The sequence below is a fragment of the Electrona antarctica genome (genome assembly GCF_951216825.1).
Source record: "Electrona antarctica genome assembly, chromosome: 11".
NCBI classification, from domain to species: Eukaryota; Metazoa; Chordata; class Actinopteri; order Myctophiformes; family Myctophidae; genus Electrona; species Electrona antarctica.
In genome coordinates this window covers 16,779,203-16,801,324 of record NC_136792.1, presented here as the reverse complement: position 1 = coordinate 16,801,324, position 22,122 = coordinate 16,779,203, and the positions used below count along the sequence as shown (strand labels likewise).

The following is a 22,122-nucleotide window of genomic DNA, read 5'->3' as shown; positions in this document are numbered from 1 at the left end:
CAACACCAGCACCCCACGTCCACATATTCCTAAACACGTATATCACCATAGTCAATTAATGTTTAATGTTGAGAGCTAAATGCACTACATCCGTTCTGCCAAATCCACACACAACAAGGGGCAGTACAATTGTTGGGGTAAAGCAACATTTTATTAATAAGCTGTTTACTGCCTGTTAACTGCAGTTCAGAGGTCGGGTTTCTCTTGCTTCGACACATCACTTGAAAAGCATTTTCCAAAGCTTTACAGTAAATCACATTTCATGGACCATTCACTTAATTTTACTCGTAGCTTCATCCCAGCAGGAGAACTAATCACTTCCTCTGTGTGTTCCACTTACACAGACAGTTATAGTGTCACAGTATAGTATAGTTCTATCCCTCGGATCATTTGAGGTTTTCATTGAACATCCACAGTCAAAGTTAGCATACGTTTCCTTTTGTGGAAGGTGGCAGTAGCTGTGTCTTCGTTTACTTTTTCTGGGAGCTCCACAAGGAGGCTCTGCATATCCTTCACTTCCAATAGTATGTCATCCTAGAAACAAAATAAGAAACCAATACACAACTTTAAGACCAGCAAAATGCAAAACAGACCCAAAGACCTGTTATGGAATGGAAGTCAAGAAAGTAAGTATACAAATTTAACTCCATATTCCAATTAGACAAACTATTTAAAAATAATAATGATTTTGGTGTAGTTTTGGTAAGTATTTGTAACTTCAGTAAAAGTAGCAATAACACAAGTATACAAAAGTATTGGCATCAAAATGTAGCAAACCATTGCATTATGACGCGTTGTGTCCTTGTAGATCTGCTATTTTTGAATAGCTGAAGTATAGAAAATTGGTTTTGTATCAATAATAAAAATGTGCAAAGTAACAATAATATTACATTACAGTAATTTTGCCTCTGAGATGTAGAGAGTAGACGCATAAAGTATTGAAAAAAATGTAAATACTCAAGTAAATTAAAAGTAGCTCAAAGTTGTCCTCAAGTATAATACTAGTAAATGTAATGTTACTTTCCACCCCTGAAAAAACAAAAACACCATCGAGGGAAGGAGGTAATTAATTGCAGACCTGGGAGATGGCGAGGTGACATTCTGACATGGAGCAAACATTTGGCAGCTCAACCCTCAGCTCCACCCTGCGGCGACTGCCTTCAGAGTCTGTCTTCACGCTGAGCTGGTACTCTAACTCTGATGGGGGGTGTGCTGTGATGGAGCTGCTGGAGATCACCTCAATCAAATTCTTCTTTTTGTCTTCCACAGGCCCATCAATGAGCTCAGTTGCCAGGCTGGACTCCCGTCCCTCCTCACGCAGAGATGAAATCTGTTGTAGGAGGGAAGCAGGCGTCTGTGTGGCTGGAGAAAAAACAAAAAAGGATCATGAAGTGAACAGCACAGATCTTCCAAATGAATCTCGTAACAAATTATGGATTTTCAAGCTGCAATCCAGAATTTATTTTAAGGAATAAAATACAATTTTAGGCCTGGGCCATGGCTCAGTGGTCCAGGCACCAAAAAAAAAAAACATACAATTTTAACCGATCTGTAAGGGGAGTTATATTATTAAATAATATGATTTAACTAGCACGTCTGTAGTTGTCTTGGCTGAACTGACAGACCCAGGTTCAATGACATAAAGTAGGCCATAAGAACTACAGATTACAGAGTGCATGCCCCGTGAAACAAGGAGGAGCATCTATAATATAAGCAGCTGAAACAACTGCCAAATACTTTGTCAAGGTTTAACATCATCAAGCTATGACGGGTCTAGCTGCGGAGGCTGCCATACCTGTGTCAGGTTGTGTGCTTCGGGGGGCACACCATTTTGACCGCTGCCAAACCCCAAGGCGACGGTGCATATCTTCCAAGGTCCCCTTGAGGCTGCTGCCGGTGACTGTGTACTGTTGAGATAACTTCAGCCCATGCTGCTTCTGGGCAAAACCCAGTGCCAGCATGTAGACCTCGTCCATTGCCCCGTGTTCCTGACACTGGTCCAGTACCGCTGGGTTTAATGCCACGTCCAACACAGTGTACCAATCTATGCAAACATAAAAATTCATGAGAACCATTTCAGTGTACCACTGAGATGATGTGACCCTGATGCAATGTGGGCAACAGCACCTCTGCTGCCTGCAGGAGAATTCAATTTGCATTTGATGGAACATAAGCAATAAGCATCGTACTTCACCTTTGCGCTGATGGACAATAATGAAGAACATTTACTTGAGTACTGTACTTAAGTATTTTTTTGCGTATCTGTACTTTACTTGAGTATTTGTATTTTTGGATACTTGTTACTTTAACTCTAAAGTAACAAGTATCAAGTAACAAGTACTCTATATAATTTATTATAAGACAAATATTGTACATTTCACTCCACTCCACTATTATTGATATTTTTTGCTGTTTTCTTTTTAAAGCATGTAGCCTACTTTTGAATACTTAAGGATTTTTAAAATCAAGTACTCAAGTACTTTAACTCAAGTACAAATGTATTTATCACATTTGACGGAGTAATATGGAGCCTACTTTGACTCACCCCGCCCACTCCACTGATGAGTGCTTTGAATTTTACCTTTGCCTTCCGTGATTCTTTCCAGTTTTCCTCCACACATGGGCGTTGGTTTGCTGGGGTCCTGGGGTGCAGGGACACGTCTCCAGGCACATATATTGATGTGCAGTAACCTTTGCGTGGGTTCCTGTATTTTACAGGAACATGTTTGGGTCAGACTTTCACCATTAGGTAATCATGCACTGGCTACTGGACTGATATGATTGACATAAAGGTCAGTGTTGTAATTTTGTGCAAAATCGATGGCATGTGTTTATGGGCGTTGTGGTGTGTGTGTGTGTGTGTGTGTGTGTGTGTGTGTGTGTGTGTGTGTGCGTGCGTGCGTGCGTGCGTGCGAGAGACAGACAGACAGACAGAGAGGCAGGCAGAGACAGAGAGAGAAAGTAAGTAAGTAAAATACTTGTAGCCTACTCAAGTGCTGTGGATTACTGGATTAGGCGCCTAATATTTTGAGGTAGCCTACTTTTACTTTACTGGAGTATGTTCTATCATTCTACTCCACAAGTATCTTCTTGAGGCAAATATTGTACTTAATTACTCCATTTAACAGTGAGGAAGTATAGCAAAGAATACCAACCATGATTATCTCTGTGTGCAGACATGAATGAAGCTCAGGTTGGGACATGGACTCAGCTCCTTTCTTCATCTGTTGTTCAATAAATCTCTGGTACCCGTTATGGTCATTTTGTGAAAGATCGTCCAACATGGACCAAAACTGGTTGACTTGCTGTAAAATATCCTCTGAACACCCCATGGACGACATTCTTCACACAAAAACAAACTTCCACAATAATTAACGTTGAGTAATATTCACAAAAGCAAGAAACTGCCAGAACACCGTCTCGTCTCGTCTCGGGAAAAGGTGTTCTGCTGAAAGAAATCAACTTTCGTTGCAGCTGTTGTTGCTCTGTTGCTATAGAAACCAAATTGAAGGATCGCATACGCCACCTAGCGGCGGCAAGGCATCCTGAGCTGCAAGTCAGCGTCATTTGAACAAAATTCGACACAGACAGTGTATATAGATGTATAATTTATTTTCATTATATCACAAATATAACGTAGACGTTTTAAAAATCGCTCAAGCACATGTGATACATTATTTCAACATACATTTATAGTAAAAAATAAAAAAACAACAACAACCATGAATCAGCAGCATCCACTTTCTATTTCACACGTTTTCACAATCACCTCAATAATTCTGCAGAGAGAGCAAGAGATAGAGAGAGAGAAATTGTTAACTTTTAAACACTATAGTATAGAATTGAACAACTTCATGAAAATGTGTTATTATGTATCATGTTATAGGCTATCTCCCTAAACATAAGAGTAAACTCCTAAGTGTGTTTGGGCTATGCATGCTTATTTGAGGGGGCATCATCATTGGAACTGATGCTGCAAAATAGTATGCTAGTTGTGAGTGTGACTCTTCCACGCTCTAGATTCATACTGTTTCATAGTCAGGTAGGACTCGTAGGAGGAGGCATGTGTATTTTTGTGCATGTTGAATTCGGATCAATTTGTTAAATAATAGTTAGGACTAAATGTAATTCTAATAGGCCTAGTTGTACATATATAGGCTATAATAGCTCTGAAGTATAGTACTGATACTCATTTAAGCCTATATTATAATTGTATGTTAATCAGATCCCTATCCTAGCCTATTTCTATTAATATAAATGTGATTATATGGGCTAATACATTGGTGTAAATGCATTTTGATTCGGTAGAAAGAAAGAAAAAGAGGGGAAGGGCTATTGGTGATGCACTTTGAGATTTATACAAATGTAAAGTGCATTATATTATTATTATTACTCACACTTAAAGTAATCATGTTTCACTACTACTGAGTTGTATCAAGAACCACCCATTTTTATTCCTGCCATGTGAAGACGGACTGAGAGACAGTCAGTTACACGTACCTCTATCATATCATAGATCCAGCCCAGGAATTCAGCCACTTTGGTGTAAACTCCAGGATGATTGGGCTCAGCACATCCTGTCCCCCAACTGACGACACCCAGCAACCTCCATACGTTGTCATCCTGGCACACCAGGGGCCCCCCGCTGTCCCCCTGGAATGGGAGCAGATGGATTTCTACATTGCTGGTAAATGTTCTACATTGCTGGTAAATTTCACAAAGATAAATTCCTGACTGAAGTCACGTATGCCGCCCCCATGTGGATCTCGAGATCCACATGGGAACGGCATAGGTGACTTCAGTCATCTAATGATAATCTATGATGTTTGACATGATATGGTATAGGAAAGGTTTCATATCAGCCGGCAGTGGCTCGGGAGGTAGAGCGGCTTGCATGGGAAATGGTTTTCATTTGATCCCTGGCTCCCCCTGTGTCAAAGTGTCCTTCAGCAAGACACTGAACGGCCTAACTGGTCCTAATGAGCAGGTTGGTACCTTGCATGCTTTCCTCTGCTCTGAATGAGTGTGTATAAGCCTGTAAGGTACAGTGTGGGTGTGTACTGTGTAAAGTGCTCTGGATATTGCTATATAAATGCACCACATTTACTTATAAAGCAATGTGTGGAGGTAGGCCTACTTCGTTGAGGCTGGCTGTCTGCGCAAGAAATTTGGTTCAGCAGTTTGCAAGATTAGCTCTGGACACACGCACGCACGCACGCACGCACGCACACACGCACGCACGCACGCACGCACGCACACACACACACACACACACACACACACACACACACACATGTTTAATACACCTGAACTAACCTGGCATGCGTCTACCTTTCCCTCGGTGTACCCGGCACAAAGCATACGCGGGGTGATCTCACCATTGTACATGCAGGAGCTGTTGCACCTATTTGTGCTTATTAGCGGAACAGGTGCTTCTTTGAGAGTGTCAGGGATGTGGACTGAAAAAACACATAATATATAATTAATTATGGAGACAAATATTATAACTCCCATTTGGAAAGTCAGTTCATAAGAGGCTTACTGTACACCATTCTGTGTTGGATGTGTGGATGGTGGTGTGTTTGGGTGTAAACCTTTTTCTCTACAACAGGGTTTCCCTACCATCATCAGGTTGTGTGTAGCCCCACCCAGAGATCCAACATTGTGTTCCTCCTGGAAGATCATAGTCATATTGAGGAAGACACACAGGCCTAATGGTATCTATAGAGAGAGATCAGAAAGCAAAGGTTTCAACTTTCTAGAATAACTAGATCATGATTGGGAAATGATCACCACTAGTCTAATCTCCTGAGTGCATCTATCAGCTCTACAATTTCACACTATAACTGCCATTATGAAGCCGTTGCAATGACCTGAGAAATTCAGTGGGGTTCGCAACTTCATTAGGGCTATGTCACTATCATGGCTCCGGTGGTTGTAGTTCTTGTTGTAGATAATCTTCTCCACTGCGTAGCCAGTGTACTGAGACATTTTGGCAGAGCTGCGTGTCACAATACCAGCATAGACCACCCAACTGGATACCTGAGGTAATCTGTAGCTGACATTTGAGAAGCAAGTAAAAAGGGGGTAAGTATCAAAGACAATAATTCTGCTTTGTTATATGACATCTAGATGGTATGGCACAAGTGCAGGTCTCTCTCTCTCTCTCTCTCTCTCTCTCTCTCTCTCTTATGGTGTGTAACCTTTGATCTTAAATCCTGTTGAGGTAGGCAGCGTCTTACTTGTGCACACAATGGGCTGCTGTGATCACCCATTGGCTGGTGATGATGGAGCCTCCACAGGTGTGGCGGTTGCTGTAGTAGAGGCTAACTTGCCAGGGCCACCTTCCCAATGTTGCCTCCACACCTCCGATTATTCTGGGCAACTTTGCTCGTGTTCCGCACTCTGAACATAAAAGAGGTTGGGAATTAATTAAATCTAATCACTGCACGGCTTACAGGATCATTTACTACATAACTGCCACTAATATGAAGCATCTTCCTGAAAATTACACAGGGGACTGAAGCTTAACTTCACCCTAGCTCACTATAATCCAAAACAAAATGCTGTGTTAACTTAGGTTTACTTACCAAAACATTTCAAAGCTATAACCTTCCCTGTGATGCAGCTCCCCCTAGATGAAAATACATAAGTTAGCTAACAACGGATGAATAATGGGTTGTCATCATAATGGTTTTCCATGCCCCCAGGACAAATTGCCTTACCTGAATTGCCATATATTTTCCAGATTGCTCTTGTGTTCTGAGGTAATTTGTATAAAACCATCGGTATAGTTTGGCCCAATATCAGTTAGATTCACTCCTTTGTGCTTTGTCAGTCTGAAAATGAGAAGACATTTTCTTCTATAAGGCTAACAAAAGGTGTGAATAAATATTTCATAAACATGACAACTAAATGAGGCCTCAAATGGATGTGTAAGTTAGCGAATGGATGCCAGCTCCCAGTCAGTTTTGAAGTGTTGAAGGCTATGGGGAAGTGGTGTGTGATCCTGTCAGCAGAATAGACCAACCTCAGATAGCCCAGCTGGCGGCACACTAATGTTCCCAGTGAAGAGTTCCATCTTTCATAGCATACAGGCAGCCAGGTGGGCACTTTCTCCAGCTGGATCTCCAAGAGAGAGTTCTCTGAACTGATTCTGTAAAACACTGAACCTGATTGATTGTAAATCCCTCCAGAGACAAGTCTATTCACCACTAATTAACTAGCCTTGTTTAAGTGGGAAGTGTATATCAGGGGTAGGCAACCTTAGGCACGGGTGCCAACATTGGCACACTGGCATAGGTAGTTTTTTATTTTAAAATTAAATGTTCCAAAATGAAAACATGGCACTTCATGTGAGAAAGGTTGCAGACCCTAGACTAGAGAAAAACAGTGATTAATGTGGTGCATGGTTTTCATGTCAGAAAAAATATAATATCTCCAAAGTGACCAAAGGGTTATTCATGAATAAATTATCTCCAAAGTGACCAAAGGGTTATTCATGAATAATACAATTCGCATTATTTCATTTAACAACTTGAACCCTATCATCTCTGTTCTGGGCAACAAATCTACAAGCTCACATGAAGCTTGTAAATACCGGTAGGCTATTTTTGGCAAGGAGATTTGGTGTATTGGATGTATTACCATGTTTTGTTCTTGCATACTGTAAATCTCTTACAGATAATCATTGGGCCCTATTTTGCGTGTCTTAAGTACCATGTCTTATTACTTAACTTAAGACCTGGAGGCGTGGTCAATGCCATTTGGCTATTCTGAGTGGCCAAACAGCATTGACCATGCCTCCAGGTCTTAAGTTAAGTCATAAGACCTGGTTACTTAAGACACGCAAAATAGGGCCCTAAGAGCGTCTGCTAAATGCCTAAATTGTAATTGTAAATTAGTAGAAGGAAAAAGAGCCAACCAAGTACAGACTACAGAGAGGACAACGGTCAACTCAGTAGTTTACTAAGTAGGCTAATAGTATAGAGGGTTTAGATGTGAACCATAGAATCAACAATAATTTTGCCATGTTTGGTCATGATAGCAATAAAACACATGCAGCTTAACACTAAAAAGATATGGTAACACAGACCTTTCCTGGGATCAGTGACAGAGATGTCCTCAGTTACATTGCAGAAGGCTGTCTCCTTGGTGTCCCCTAGCCCTGCTGGGCTCTGGGAAGGGTAAGGTCGCAGCAGAAGTTTAACTAGATGTTGGAATGGATCAGAAAGTCAGTCAGCCATCCAGACAGACAGAAGGACACATCACAATAATTCACAATCTGAGAAAATGGAATTGATTGATTGATTGATCATCATAAAGAGGTAAAAAGAGAAAATAAACATATACAGTGAGGGGAAAAATGGGGTGGGTGGGGTTGGGGGGGGATTCAGATTTTACGGGGGCCAGTTTTGAATTGCAGCCTTCCGTATAGGTGTCCTTTGAGAGCAGGTTTTGAAGGAGTCAAGGGATTCGCAAGTCTTAATGACTGTTGGTAGGGTGTTCTACATTTTGGCGGAATCCATAATAATATATGAGTAGAGAGAACACATGGAAAACACACACACACACACACACACACACACACACACACACACACACACACACACACACACACACACACACACACACACACGCACACACACACACACACACACACACACACACACATTAAATTACTCAAGTACATTAAAGTAGTGAAATCAACTGTCTTTCAGCCCCTTAATCCCCATTGGTGATTTGTCCTGTAGAAGAATACCTTACCTAGAAACCAGACTCCCACAGCTAAACCTCCCAGGAGACCAACTGCACAGACTGCTGCCAGGACTCTCACCAGCCTATGAGCTGATAGCATAGACATAAATAACACTGTCTGATCCCAGATTGGGTAGAAGGCGAATGGTACATGTCAGCTAATGCATACATATAACAGACACACGTTTCTAACACGGAGTATGAACGCATTGATTCAATCCAAGGGCATTGAAACAAAACAAAGTGGCAAAGATCAGTGCAATTCAATACTCGAGCAAATCTGTTTGTGTGCAAGAGACTAGCTGTCACACTTCATTTAGCCTTGAATAAACAGCAGGCTATCATTATAGATAGTAGATTAGCTAGCTGATGCATTAAAATGCCTGTGATTGTACACACTTTTATATCCATGTGATATTCAATGCTGGGGCTTACAGTAGCGTACCATGTTTTGTAGAATGAATCCCTTTTAGCCAAGTATGACAGCCATGGACTCCCCTGCCTTCCCCTCCTGTAGTGTTCTCTGTGCGAAACTGTTGACTGACAGCTACAGGGTTCTCGATCACTGAGAATGTGTCTCCCTCAGGACTCTGCAATGAGTGTAGTGGGCATAATAATATCATATCTTGCTTTGTCATCATTCCAAATTAGTTATGTTCTTAGTTAAGTTCCGCAAGTTTGCCCACTTGCAACAAGTCTTTTTTTCATCACCTTTTACTCAACTACAGCAAACACGTCAGGCACAATTAAATTGAATTTTGAGTAGCCTACTTTAAAGTGAGATAGGCTATATCACAACATTACAGTACAGATTTAAGGAACCAGCATGTGTGTATAATTTATAAAGATATGTAACATCTCCTGCTGTGTGATGTATAAAATCTAATCCTAAATAACCTGTATGTTATATTTCCATAATGGCAATTAATAATCGTAGTATACTTTGGAGAAATTATTTGTATCTCTTTGCAGTTGTTACCATTAGTCATTTCAATGTACAGTAATAATAATGTTATCTAGGTGTGTGGTGTGCCATATGAACCTTTACAGTTACAAACTCTCTAAATGCCATCTATTGCTTATTAGTTGCTGATATTACACTATAATTACAAAGGTTTACTACACAGCAGTGGTGATTACTCCTTCAATCCAACTATACAGAACCATACAATTTACATGCAGCAGGTGCATTCTGCTGAAATGAACATGCTCGTTGCAGCTCTGAACCTCATGTGTAAACAACATCTGTTAGTTGAGATGCAGAGGGTGCCATGACAGGTACAAATATATTGTCACCTGTACGACACAATACTTTATGAAAGCAATAGCTTAAGATGTTGAGTTCTGAATGTGCTGTAGAGAAAATGTGGTCTGATGTCTTACCATGATTTCCTCGCGTACAGCCCAAAAGAAAATGTGTCTCTTTAGTGTTCATCTGTAGGCCTGTGTTAGAGGTAGGTCTGGTCCGCTCACAGCTGATGGACCGTTTGCCATTTAACAGAATGCAACTCTGAATTTCCCCTCACAAAGAGACAATGAGGTCAGCAGTGGTGCAGAGAATGAGGCTGTTGTTTGTCCAAGGGGGGCATGGGGGCCTATGGAGGCAGACTGAACCAGGTCTTTGTAGGGGGGCAGGGGTGTGTGTGTGTGTGTGTGTGTGTGTGGGGGGGGGGGGGTGCATCTCCAGAGATACCTGCAACCTGGCTATTGATACGACAGCAGGTTGCTAGGTAACACCTTTAGCTGTGCCAAAAGAGCATCCATTTCACCAAAGAACTTATTAGCTGACAAGTCGTATGTTCTTTTGAGCAAAGGTCATAATTGCATATTGTTGAAAAGTCTCATGTCAATCCCACTCATTTGGAATCCAAAGGAATCGTCTCTCAGCAAGGCACTCTAGAAGAAAATTAAATCTGTGCTGATGACAAATGGGTATTTGTCTTTTTTCCTCTTTCCTACACTAAAGTAGACCTACACTTTCACAGTGTTCTTGGTGATGCCGTTTTTTATCATTATTATTAGCGTTTAAAAATTAGTAGGCCAACTTAAAAGTCAAAGAACATTTAAATGAAGAAAGAAATGCATTATTGCTTAGAGATAAAGCTATGACATATATCATTTACATAAACATGAGCACACATGATTTCACAGGGATATGGCCCAGACCTTGTGTTATAGGCTACTGTGCAAAATGTAATTTATATGCTGTACATATATATTTTTTTAAATAATATTGTCTCCGTTAGAGTTTGAGTTAGCTAAGCGTATATATCCTCCATATCTCCCATATGCCTGGTAGGGCCGGGGATTAGGCAGAGACCAGCAGGTGAAGAGGATAACTGCCAGTGGGAACATTCCTTCTTGTCTTGACTGTCAGTGGTGCATCCCAGAAATGAACACATCTATTTGGCCCACTGTCATATTGAATGATCTTTATGGAAGATAAATGCTGTGTAATGATCACAGAAACAGTGGCATAAATTGTCTGTGACAGAAAAACACCATTGGATTGAAATTCAGACCATGCAGTTATAAGATGTTAATGATGGTTGATTAAGTGATCTACATGGAAAATAGAACAGCATGGGAGTCTTTTCATTCTGAATGATATAAGTCTAGACTAGAGTCTAGTAGTACATGATTTGAAAAACAGTTAATATAGCATTTTGGTTATTTCTTTCAGGATTTTTTATTTGAACGATAGGCCTATTATCATAACTATTTGTAATTCTTTGGACGACATAGTGTGACATTTTTGGGGGGATTATGTATGTGTGTGTGTGCGTGTGTGCGTGCGTGCGCGCATGTGTGCATGTGTTTGTGTGTGCATGGCAACATATGAAACTGGGCTGGCTGCGGAGCAAGGACTAATTCTTTTTCCAGTTTATCCCCCGGAACACCTCCTCAATACAGTAATATTTAAAGCTTATAGTTACAACAAGAATAGTTGCCCACTAATATTTAGGGACTGGGCTAAATATCCTATGCATTTACTATGAGTTTAGTTTGATTTCACAACCTTGAAGACATTGAGTAAACATCTAATCCACTTGTTTTCTGTGCAAATGTTTAATCCTCTATCATTTTGTGAAATCTTAACGTTATTTTGGTGGAGGCTACAATTTTATATTATTATGTGTACATTGTCTTTCTTTGTCATTTAATATTTTAAATTGTGAAAAAAATACACAAACTCTAAATAAAATTGAAAAACTGAGTGACAGCCAACCCTTAACAAGAATAGTTGACTAATATCAAGGGACTAATGTTGGTCTGTTACATGCCTGGTTAGATGTCTCCCTCTTCTGGTGAAAGAGTGTTGGATTTATTTGTGAGAATTGAGTTTCTCAAGCGTGACGAAAAATGCATCTCCATTCTCAATGGCAATAGCACACCTTTTGTCATGCTACTAGTCCTACATACTTACACCTAGAAACCCCATTCAAACCTATTTAGGTTCATCTTATGGTGGACATGTTTGCCTGAAAAGGAATCTTTGAAATGTTTCATAGTTTTAGAAATATAGTGCTTTCAAATTTGAGAAATGTACAATGGGGCTCAATGGCAGATATTGGCAAGTAAAGATTTGAGTGGGGTTCAAACCCACAACCTCCAGATCATGTAACCAGTGTGCTAAGTCACTGAGCTACTTGCTACCTGCAACAACACAGTTTGCCTTTCCCTTTGAGTAACAACACTTATACAAAAATAAAATACAAAAAATAATATAACAGGAGATTTGTCTTTTGTTTCTTGTGCTGTTGTTTATCTCTAGAGGTTTGAATGCTTATGAACCACAATGGAAACAAGTCTCTGGCTCTTCTATCATTATTTTTTTTGCTTTTTGTACACAGCAAGCACATTGGCTCACTGGGTACAGAGCCTGCCTGGGAATCAGGAGGCTGCAGGTTCAAGTCCTGCCTCTGACATAGTGTCCCAAAATCATGAAAATATGACAAACCATGGACTATAGTATGTAGTTTTTTCATGATTTTCATCTTTTTTTCAAATCCTCCAAAATCATGAAAAACGACATGCTATAGTATGCCGTCCGAAACCATGAACTATAGTATGTAGTTTTTTCATGATTTTCATCTTTTTTTCAAATCCTCCAAAATCATGAAAAACGACATGCTATAGTATGCCGTCCGAAAAAGATTATAACTTTGGCATGCTACTAGTCCTACATACTTACACCTAGAATCCCCATTCAAACCTATTTAGGTTCATCTTACGGTGGACATGTTTGCCTGAAAAGGAATCTTTGAAATGTTTCATAGTTTTAGAAATATAGTGCTTTAAATGTGAGAAATTTATAATGGCAGATAGTGGCACGTCTAAATCACTTTCACCTAGAAACTCCATTCACACGTTTTATAATTCAGCTTACTGTGGAGACACATGCTGGAACTTTTTACTTTGAAATGTTTTGTAGTTTCTGAGTTATTTAAGTTAAACGCCCAATGCATTCCCAATGGCAATAGCACACACTTTGGCATGCTACTAGTCCTACATACTTACACCTAGAAACCCCATTCAAACCTATTTAGGTTCATCTTACGGTGGACATGTTTGCCTGAAAAGGAATCTTTGAAATGTTTCATCGTTTTAGAAATATAGTGCTTTCAAATTTGAGACATTTACAATAGGGCTCAATGGCAGATATTGGCACGTCAAAAAAGCACTTTCACCTATGAACTCCATTCACACTTTTTATAATTCAGCTTTCTGTGGAGACACATGCTGGAACTTTTTACTTTGAAATGTTTTGTAGTTTCTGAGTTATTTAAGTTAAACGCCCAATGCATTCCCAATGGCAATAGCACAAACTTTGTTATGCTACTAGTCCTACATACTTACACCTAGAAACCCCATTCAAACCTATTTAGGTTCATCTTACGGTGGACATGTTTGCCTGAAAAGGAATCTTTGAAATGTTTCATCGTTTTAGAAATATAGTGCTTTCAAATTTGAGACATTTACAATGGGGCTCAATGGCAGATATTGGCACGTCAAAAAATCACTTTCACCTAGAAACTCCATTCACACTTTTTATAATTCAGCTTTCTGTGGAGACACATGCTGGAACTTTTTACTTTGAAATGTTTTGTAGTTTCTGAGTTATTTAAGTTAAACGCCCAATGCATTCCCAATGGCAATAGCACAAACTTTGGCATGCTACTAGTCCTACATACTTACACCTAGAAACCCCATTCAAACCTATTTAGGTTCATCTTACGGTGGACATGTTTGCCTGAAAAGGAATCTTTGAAATGTTTCATCGTTTTAGAAATATAGTGCTTTCAAATTTGAGAAATGTACAATGGGGCTCAATGGCAGATATTGGCAAGTAAGATTTGAGTGGGGTTCAAACCCACAACCTCCAGATCATGTAACCAGTGTGCTAAGTCACTGAGCTACTTGCTACCTGCAACAACACAGTTTGCCTTTCCCTTTGAGTAACAACACTTATACAAAAATAAAATACAAAAAATAATATAACAGGAGATTTGTCTTTTGTTTCTTGTGCTGTTGTTTATCTCTAGAGGTTTGAATGCTTATGAACCACAATGGAAACAAGTCTCTGGCTCTTATATCATTATTTTTTTTGCTTTTTGTACAAAGCAAGCACATTGGCTCACTGGGTACAGAGCCTGCCTGGGAATCAGGAGGCTGCAGGTTCAAGTCCTGCCTCTGACATAGTGTCCCAAAATCATGAAAATATGACAAACCATGGACTATAGTATGTCGTTTTTTCATGATTTTCATCTTTTTTTCAAATCCTCCAAAATCATGAAAAACGACATGCTATAGTATGCCGTCCGAAACCATGAACTATAGTATGTAGTTTTTTCATGATTTTCATCTTTTTTTCAAATCCTCCAAAATCATGAAAAACGACATGCTATAGTATGCCGTCCGAAAAAGATTATAACTTTGGCATGCTACTAGTCCTACATACTTACACCTAGAATCCCCATTCAAACCTATTTAGGTTCATCTTACGGTGGACATGTTTGCCTGAAAAGGAATCTTTGAAATGTTTCATAGTTTTAGAAATATAGTGCTTTAAATGTGAGAAATTTATAATGGCAGATAGTGGCACGTCAAAATCACTTTCACCTAGAAACTCCATTCACACGTTTTATAATTCAGCTTACTGTGGAGACACATGCTGGAACTTTTTACTTTGAAATGTTTTGTAGTTTCTGAGTTATTTAAGTTAAACGCCCAATGCATTCCCAATGGCAATAGCACACACTTTGGCATGGTACTACATACTTACACCTAGAAACCCCATTCAAACCTATTTAGGTTCATCTTACGGTGGACATGTTTGCCTGAAAAGGAATCTTTGAAATGTTTCATCGTTTTAGAAATATAGTGCTTTCAAATTTGAGACATTTACAATGGGGCTCAATGGCAGATATTGGCACGTCAAAAAAGCACTTTCACCTAGGAACTCCATTCACACTTTTTATAATTCAGCTTTCTGTGGAGACACATGCTGGAACTTTTTACTTTGAAATGTTTTGTAGTTTCTGAGTTATTTAAGTTAAACGCCCAATGCATTCCCAATGGCAATAGCACAAACTTTGTTATGCTACTAGTCCTACATACTTACACCTAGAAACCCCATTCAAACCTATTTAGGTTCATCTTACGGTGGACATGTTTGCCTGAAAAGGAATCTTTGAAATGTTTCATCGTTTTAGAAATATAGTGCTTTCAAATTTGAGACATTTACAATGGGGCTCAATGGCAGATATTGGCACGTCAAAAAAGCACTTTCACCTAGGAACTCCATTCACACTTTTTATAATTCAGCTTTCTGTGGAGACACATGCTGGAACTTTTTACTTTGAAATGTTTTGTAGTTTCTGAGTTATTTAAGTTAAACGCCCAATGCATTCCCAATGGCAATAGCACAAACTTTGTTATGCTACTAGTCCTACATACTTACACCTAGAAACCCCATTCAAACCTATTTAGGTTCATCTTACGGTGGACATGTTTGCCTGAAAAGGAATCTTTGAAATGTTTCATCGTTTTAGAAATATAGTGCTTTCAAATTTGAGACATTTACAATGGGGCTCAATGGCAGATATTGGCACGTCAAAAAAGCACTTTCACCTAGAAACTCCATTCACACTTTTTATAATTCAGCTTTCTGTGGAGACACATGCTGGAACTTTTTACTTTGAAATGTTTTGTAGTTTCTGAGTTATTTAAGTTAAACGCCCAATGCATTCCCAATGGCAATAGCACAAACTTTGGCATGCTACTAGTCCTACATACTTACACCTAGAAACCCCATTCAAACCTATTTAGGTTCATCTTACGGTGGACATGTTTGCCTGAAAAGGAATCTTTGAAATGTTTCATCGTTTTAGAAATATAGTGCTTTCAAATTTGAGACATTTACAATGGGGCTCAATGGCAGATATTGGCACGTCAAAAAAGCACTTTCACCTAGAAACTCCATTCACACTTTTTATAATTCAGCTTTCTGTGGAGACACATGCTGGAACTTTTTACTTTGAAATGTTTTGTAGTTTCTGAGTTATTTAAGTTAAACGCCCAATGCATTCCCAATGGCAATAGCACAAACTTTGGCATGCTACTTCAGAATGGGGGTTAATGGCAGATTTTGGCAAGTAAAGATTTGAGTGGGGTTTGAACCCACAATCTCCAGGTCATGCAGCCAGTGTGCTAAATCACTGATCTACTTGCTACCTGCCACAACAAAGTCTGCTGTTCCCTTTGAGTACAACATTGATACAAAAATAAAATACAAAAAATAAAATAACAGGAGATTTGTCTATTGTTTCTTTTGCTGTTGTTTATCTCTAGACGTTCGAATGTTTATGAACCACAATGGAAACAACTCTCTGGCTCTTCTGTCATTATCTACTCAGCCTTTTAAGAACAGCATGCACAGTGGCTCACTGGGTACAGAGCCTGCCTGGGAATCAGGAGGCTGCAGGTTCAAGTCCTGCCTCTGACATAGTATCCCAAAATCATGAAAATATGACAAACCATGGACTATAGTATGTAGTTTTTTCATGATTTTCATCTTTTTTTCAAATCCTCCAAAATCATGAAAAACGACATGCTATAGTATGCCGTCCGAAACCATGAACTATAGTATGTCGTTTTTTCATGATTTTCATCTTTTTTTCAAATAGTCCAAAATCACGAAAAACGACATGCTATAGTATGCCGTCCGAAAAAGTATATAACTTTGGCATGCTACTAGTTCTACATACTTACACGTAGAATCCCCATTCAAACCTATTTAGGTTCATCTTACGGTGGACATGTTTGCCTGAAAAGGAATCTTTGAAATGTTTCATAGTTTTAGAAATATAGTGCTTTAAATGTGAGAAATGTATAATGGCAGATAGTGGCACGTCAAAATCACTTTCACCTAGAAACTACATTCACACGTTTTATAATTCAGCTTACTGTGGAGACACATGCTGGAACTTTTTACTTTGAAATGTTTTGTAGTTTCTGAGTTATTTAAGTTAAACGCCCAATGCATTCCCAATGGCAATAGCACAAACTTTGGCATGCTACTAGTCCTACATACTTACACCTAGAAACCCCATTCAAACCTATTTAGGTTCATCTTACGGTGGACATGTTTGCCTGAAAAGGAATCTTTGAAATGTTTCATCGTTTTAGAAATATAGTGCTTTCAAATTTGAGACATTTACAATGGGGCTCAATGGCAGATATTGGCACGTCAAAAAAGCACTTTCACCTAGAAACTCCATTCACACTTTTTATAATTCAGCTTTCTGTGGAGACACATGCTGGAACTTTTTACTTTGAAATGTTTTGTAGTTTCTGAGTTATTTAAGTTAAACGCCCAATGCATTCCCAATGGCAATAGCACAAACTTTGGCATGCTACTAGTCCTACATACTTACACCTAGAAACCCCATTCAAACCTATTTAGGTTCATCGTACGGTGGACATGTTTGCCTGAAAAGGAATCTTTGAAATGTTTCATCGTTTTAGAAATATAGTGCTTTCAAATTTGAGACATTTACAATGGGGCTCAATGGCAGATATTGGCACGTCAAAAAAGCACTTTCACCTAGAAACTCCATTCACACTTTTTATAATTCAGCTTTCTGTGGAGACACATGCTGGAACTTTTTACTTTGAAATGTTTTGTAGTTTCTGACTTATTTAAGTTAAACGCCCAATGCATTCCCAATGGCAATAGCACAAACTTTGGCATGCTACTTCAGAATGGGGGTCAATGGCAGATTTTGGCAAGTAAAGATTTGAGTGGGGTTTGAACCCACAATCTCCAGGTCAGGTCATGCAGGCAGTGTGCTAAGTCACTGATCTACTTGCTACCCGCAACAACACAGTCTGCTGTTCCCTTTGAGTACAACATTGATACAAAAATAAAATACAAAAAATAAAATAACAGGAGATTTGTCTATTGTTTCTTTTGCTGTTGTTTATCTCTAGACGTTCGAATGTTTATGAACCACAATGGAAACAAGTCTCTGGCTCTTCTGTCATTATCTATTCGGCCTTTTAAGAACAGCATGCACAGTGGCTCACTGGGTACAGAGCCTGCCTGGGAATCAGGAGGCTGCAGGTTCAAGTCCTGCCTCTGACATAGTGTCCCAAAATCATGAAAATATGACAAACCATGGACTATAGTATGTAGTTTTTTCATGATTTTCATCTTTTTTTCAAATCCTCCAAAATCATGAAAAACGACATGCTATAGTATGCCGTCCGAAACCATGAACTATAGTATGTCGTTTTTTCATGATTTTCATCTTTTTTTCAAATAGTCCAAAATCACGAAAAACGACATGCTATAGTATGCCGTCCGAAAAAGATTATAACTTTGGCATGCTACTAGTCCTACATACTTACACCTAGAATCCCCATTCAAACCTATTTAGGTTCATCTTACGGTGGACATGTTTGCCTGAAAAGGAATCTTTGAAATGTTTCATAGTTTTAGAAATATAGTGCTTTAAATGTGAGAAATTTATAATGGCAGATAGTGGCACGTCAAAATCACTTTCACCTAGAAACTCCATTCACACGTTTTATAATTCAGCTTACTGTGGAGACACATGCTTGAACTTTTTACTTTGAAATGTTTTGTAGTTTCTGAGTTATTTAAGTTAAACGCCCAATGCATTCCCAATGGCAATAGCACAAACTTTGGCATGCTACTAGTCCTACATACTTACACCTAGAAACCCCATTCAAACCTATTTAGGTTCATCTTACGGTGGACATGTTTGCCTGAAAAGGAATCTTTGAAATGTTTCATCGTTTTAGAAATATAGTGCTTTCAAATTTGAGACATTTACAATGGGGCTCAATGGCAGATATTGGCACGTCAAAAAATCACTTTCACCTAGAAACTCCATTCACACTTTTTATAATTCAGCTTTCTGTGGAGACACATGCTGGAACTTTTTACTTTGAAATGTTTTGTAGTTTCTGAGTTATTTAAGTTAAACGCCCAATGCATTCCCAATGGCAATAGCACAAACTTTGGCATGCTACTAGTCCTACATACTTACACCTAGAAACCCCATTCAAACCTATTTAGGTTCATCTTACGGTGGACATGTTTGCCTGAAAAGGAATCTTTGAAATGTTTCATCGTTTTAGAAATATAGTGCTTTCAAATTTGAGAAATGTACAATGGGGCTCAATGGCAGATATTGGCAAGTAAAGATTTGAGTGGGGTTCAAACCCACAACCTCCAGATCATGTAACCAGTGTGCTAAGTCACTGAGCTACTTGCTACCTGCAACAACACAGTTTGCCTTTCCCTTTGAGTAACAACACTTATACAAAAATAAAATACAAAAAATAATATAACAGGAGATTTGTCTTTTGTTTCTTGTGCTGTTGTTTATCTCTAGAGGTTTGAATGCTTATGAACCACAATGGAAACAAGTCTCTGGCTCTTATATCATAATTTTTTTTGCTTTTTGTACAAAGCAAGCACATTGGCTCACTGGGTACAGAGCCTGCCTGGGAATCAGGAGGCTGCAGGTTCAAGTCCTGCCTCTGACATAGTGTCCCAAAATCATGAAAATATGACAAACCATGGACTATAGTATGTCGTTTTTTCATGATTTTCATCTTTTTTTCAAATCCTCCAAAATCATGAAAAACGACATGCTATAGTATGCCGTCCGAAACCATGAACTATAGTATGTAGTTTTTTCATGATTTTCATCTTTTTTTCAAATCCTCCAAAATCATGAAAAACGACATGCTATAGTATGCCGTCCGAAAAAGATTATAACTTTGGCATGCTACTAGTCCTACATACTTACACCTAGAATCCCCATTCAAACCTATTTAGGTTCATCTTACGGTGGACATGTTTGCCTGAAAAGGAATCTTTGAAATGTTTCATAGTTTTAGAAATATAGTGCTTTAAATGTGAGAAATTTATAATGGCAGATAGTGGCACGTCAAAATCACTTTCACCTAGAAACTCCATTCACACGTTTTATAATTCAGCTTACTGTGGAGACACATGCTGGAACTTTTTACTTTGAAATGTTTTGTAGTTTCTGAGTTATTTAAGTTAAACGCCCAATGCATTCCCAATGGCAATAGCACACACTTTGGCATGGTACTAGTCCTACATACTTACACCTAGAAACCCCATTCAAACCTATTTAGGTTCATCTTACGGTGGACATGTTTGCCTGAAAAGGAATCTTTGAAATGTTTCATCGTTTTAGAAATATAGTGCTTTCAAATTTGAGACATTTACAATGGGGCTCAATGGCAGATATTGGCACGTCAAAAAAGCACTTTCACCTAGGAACTCCATTCACACTTTTTATAATTCAGCTTTCTGTGGAGACACATGCTGGAACTTTTTACTTTGAAATGTTTTGTAGTTTCTGAGTTATTTAAGTTAAACGCCCAATGCATTCCCAATGGCAATAGCACAAACTTTGTTATGCTACTAGTCCTACATACTTACACCTAGAAACCCCATTCAAACCTATTTAGGTTCATCTTACGGTGGACATGTTTGCCTGAAAAGGAATCTTTGAAATGTTTCATCGTTTTAGAAATATAGTGCTTTCAAATTTGAGACATTTACAATGGGGCTCAATGGCAGATATTGGCACGTCAAAAAAGCACTTTCACCTAGGAACTCCATTCACACTTTTTATAATTCAGCTTTCTGTGGAGACACATGCTGGAACTTTTTACTTTGAAATGTTTTGTAGTTTCTGAGTTATTTAAGTTAAACGCCCAATGCATTCCCAATGGCAATAGCACAAACTTTGTTATGCTACTAGTCCTACATACTTACACCTAGAAACCCCATTCAAACCTATTTAGGTTCATCTTACGGTGGACATGTTTGCCTGAAAAGGAATCTTTGAAATGTTTCATCGTTTTAGAAATATAGTGCTTTCAAATTTGAGACATTTACAATGGGGCTCAATGGCAGATATTGGCACGTCAAAAAAGCACTTTCACCTAGAAACTCCATTCACACTTTTTATAATTCAGCTTTCTGTGGAGACACATGCTGGAACTTTTTACTTTGAAATGTTTTGTAGTTTCTGACTTATTTAAGTTAAACGCCCAATGCATTCCCAATGGCAATAGCACAAACTTTGGCATGCTACTTCAGAATGGGGGTCAATGGCAGATTTTGGCAAGTAAAGATTTGAGTGGGGTTTGAACCCACAATCTCCAGGTCATGCAGGCAGTGTGCTAAGTCACTGATCTACTTGCTACCCGCAACAACACAGTCTGCTGTTCCCTTTGAGTACAACATTGATACAAAAATAAAATACAAAAAATAAAATAACAGGAGATTTGTCTATTGTTTCTTTTGCTGTTGTTTATCTCTAGACGTTCGAATGTTTATGAACCACAATGGAAACAAGTCTCTGGCTCTTCTGTCATTATCTATTCGGCCTTTTAAGAACAGCATGCACAGTGGCTCACTGGGTACAGAGCCTGCCTGGGAATCAGGAGGCTGCAGGTTCAAGTCCTGCCTCTGACATAGTGTCCCAAAATCATGAAAATATGACAAACCATGGACTATAGTATGTAGTTTTTTCATGATTTTCATCTTTTTTTCAAATCCTCCAAAATCATGAAAAACGACATGCTATAGTATGCCGTCCGAAACCATGAACTATAGTATGTCGTTTTTTCATGATTTTCATCTTTTTTTCAAATAGTCCAAAATCACGAAAAACGACATGCTATAGTATGCCGTCCGAAAAAGATTATAACTTTGGCATGCTACTAGTCCTACATACTTACACCTAGAATCCCCATTCAAACCTATTTAGGTTCATCTTACGG

At 38.9% G+C, this 22,122-nt stretch overlaps 2 protein-coding genes across 2 annotated transcripts in view; both read right to left on the bottom strand.

The window, feature by feature from the left end:
- Window positions 1-63: 63 nt before the first annotated feature.
- pih1d2 (PIH1 domain containing 2) lies at window positions 64-3,341 on the bottom strand (the record flags this gene model as incomplete). The annotated part of the gene is made up of 5 exons (XM_079513726.1): window positions 64-534; window positions 1,079-1,362; window positions 1,796-2,044; window positions 2,582-2,705; window positions 3,156-3,341. The coding sequence occupies 5 exons, from the start codon at window positions 3,339-3,341 to the stop codon at window positions 400-402; spliced, it is 978 nt and encodes a 325-aa protein (XP_079369852.1). The 3' UTR covers window positions 64-399.
- A 383-nt stretch (window positions 3,342-3,724) lies between these two features.
- The window catches only part of LOC306932019 (transmembrane protease serine 5-like), a gene marked incomplete at its 5' end in the record, with an annotated part of 39,331 nt that continues 20,933 nt past the window's right edge, over window positions 3,725-22,122 (bottom strand). Inside the window, 14 exon segments of the mRNA XM_079513724.1 lie at window positions 3,725-3,779; window positions 4,501-4,653; window positions 5,317-5,459; window positions 5,623-5,721; window positions 5,874-6,058; window positions 6,243-6,405; window positions 6,591-6,634; window positions 6,726-6,839; window positions 7,031-7,166; window positions 8,096-8,209; window positions 8,767-8,847; window positions 9,203-9,347; window positions 10,070-10,278; window positions 10,281-10,352. Coding sequence (XP_079369850.1) covers window positions 3,771-3,779; window positions 4,501-4,653; window positions 5,317-5,459; window positions 5,623-5,721; window positions 5,874-6,058; window positions 6,243-6,405; window positions 6,591-6,634; window positions 6,726-6,839; window positions 7,031-7,166; window positions 8,096-8,209; window positions 8,767-8,847; window positions 9,203-9,347; window positions 10,070-10,278; window positions 10,281-10,352 — 1,667 coding nt within the window. The 3' untranslated portion in view covers window positions 3,725-3,770.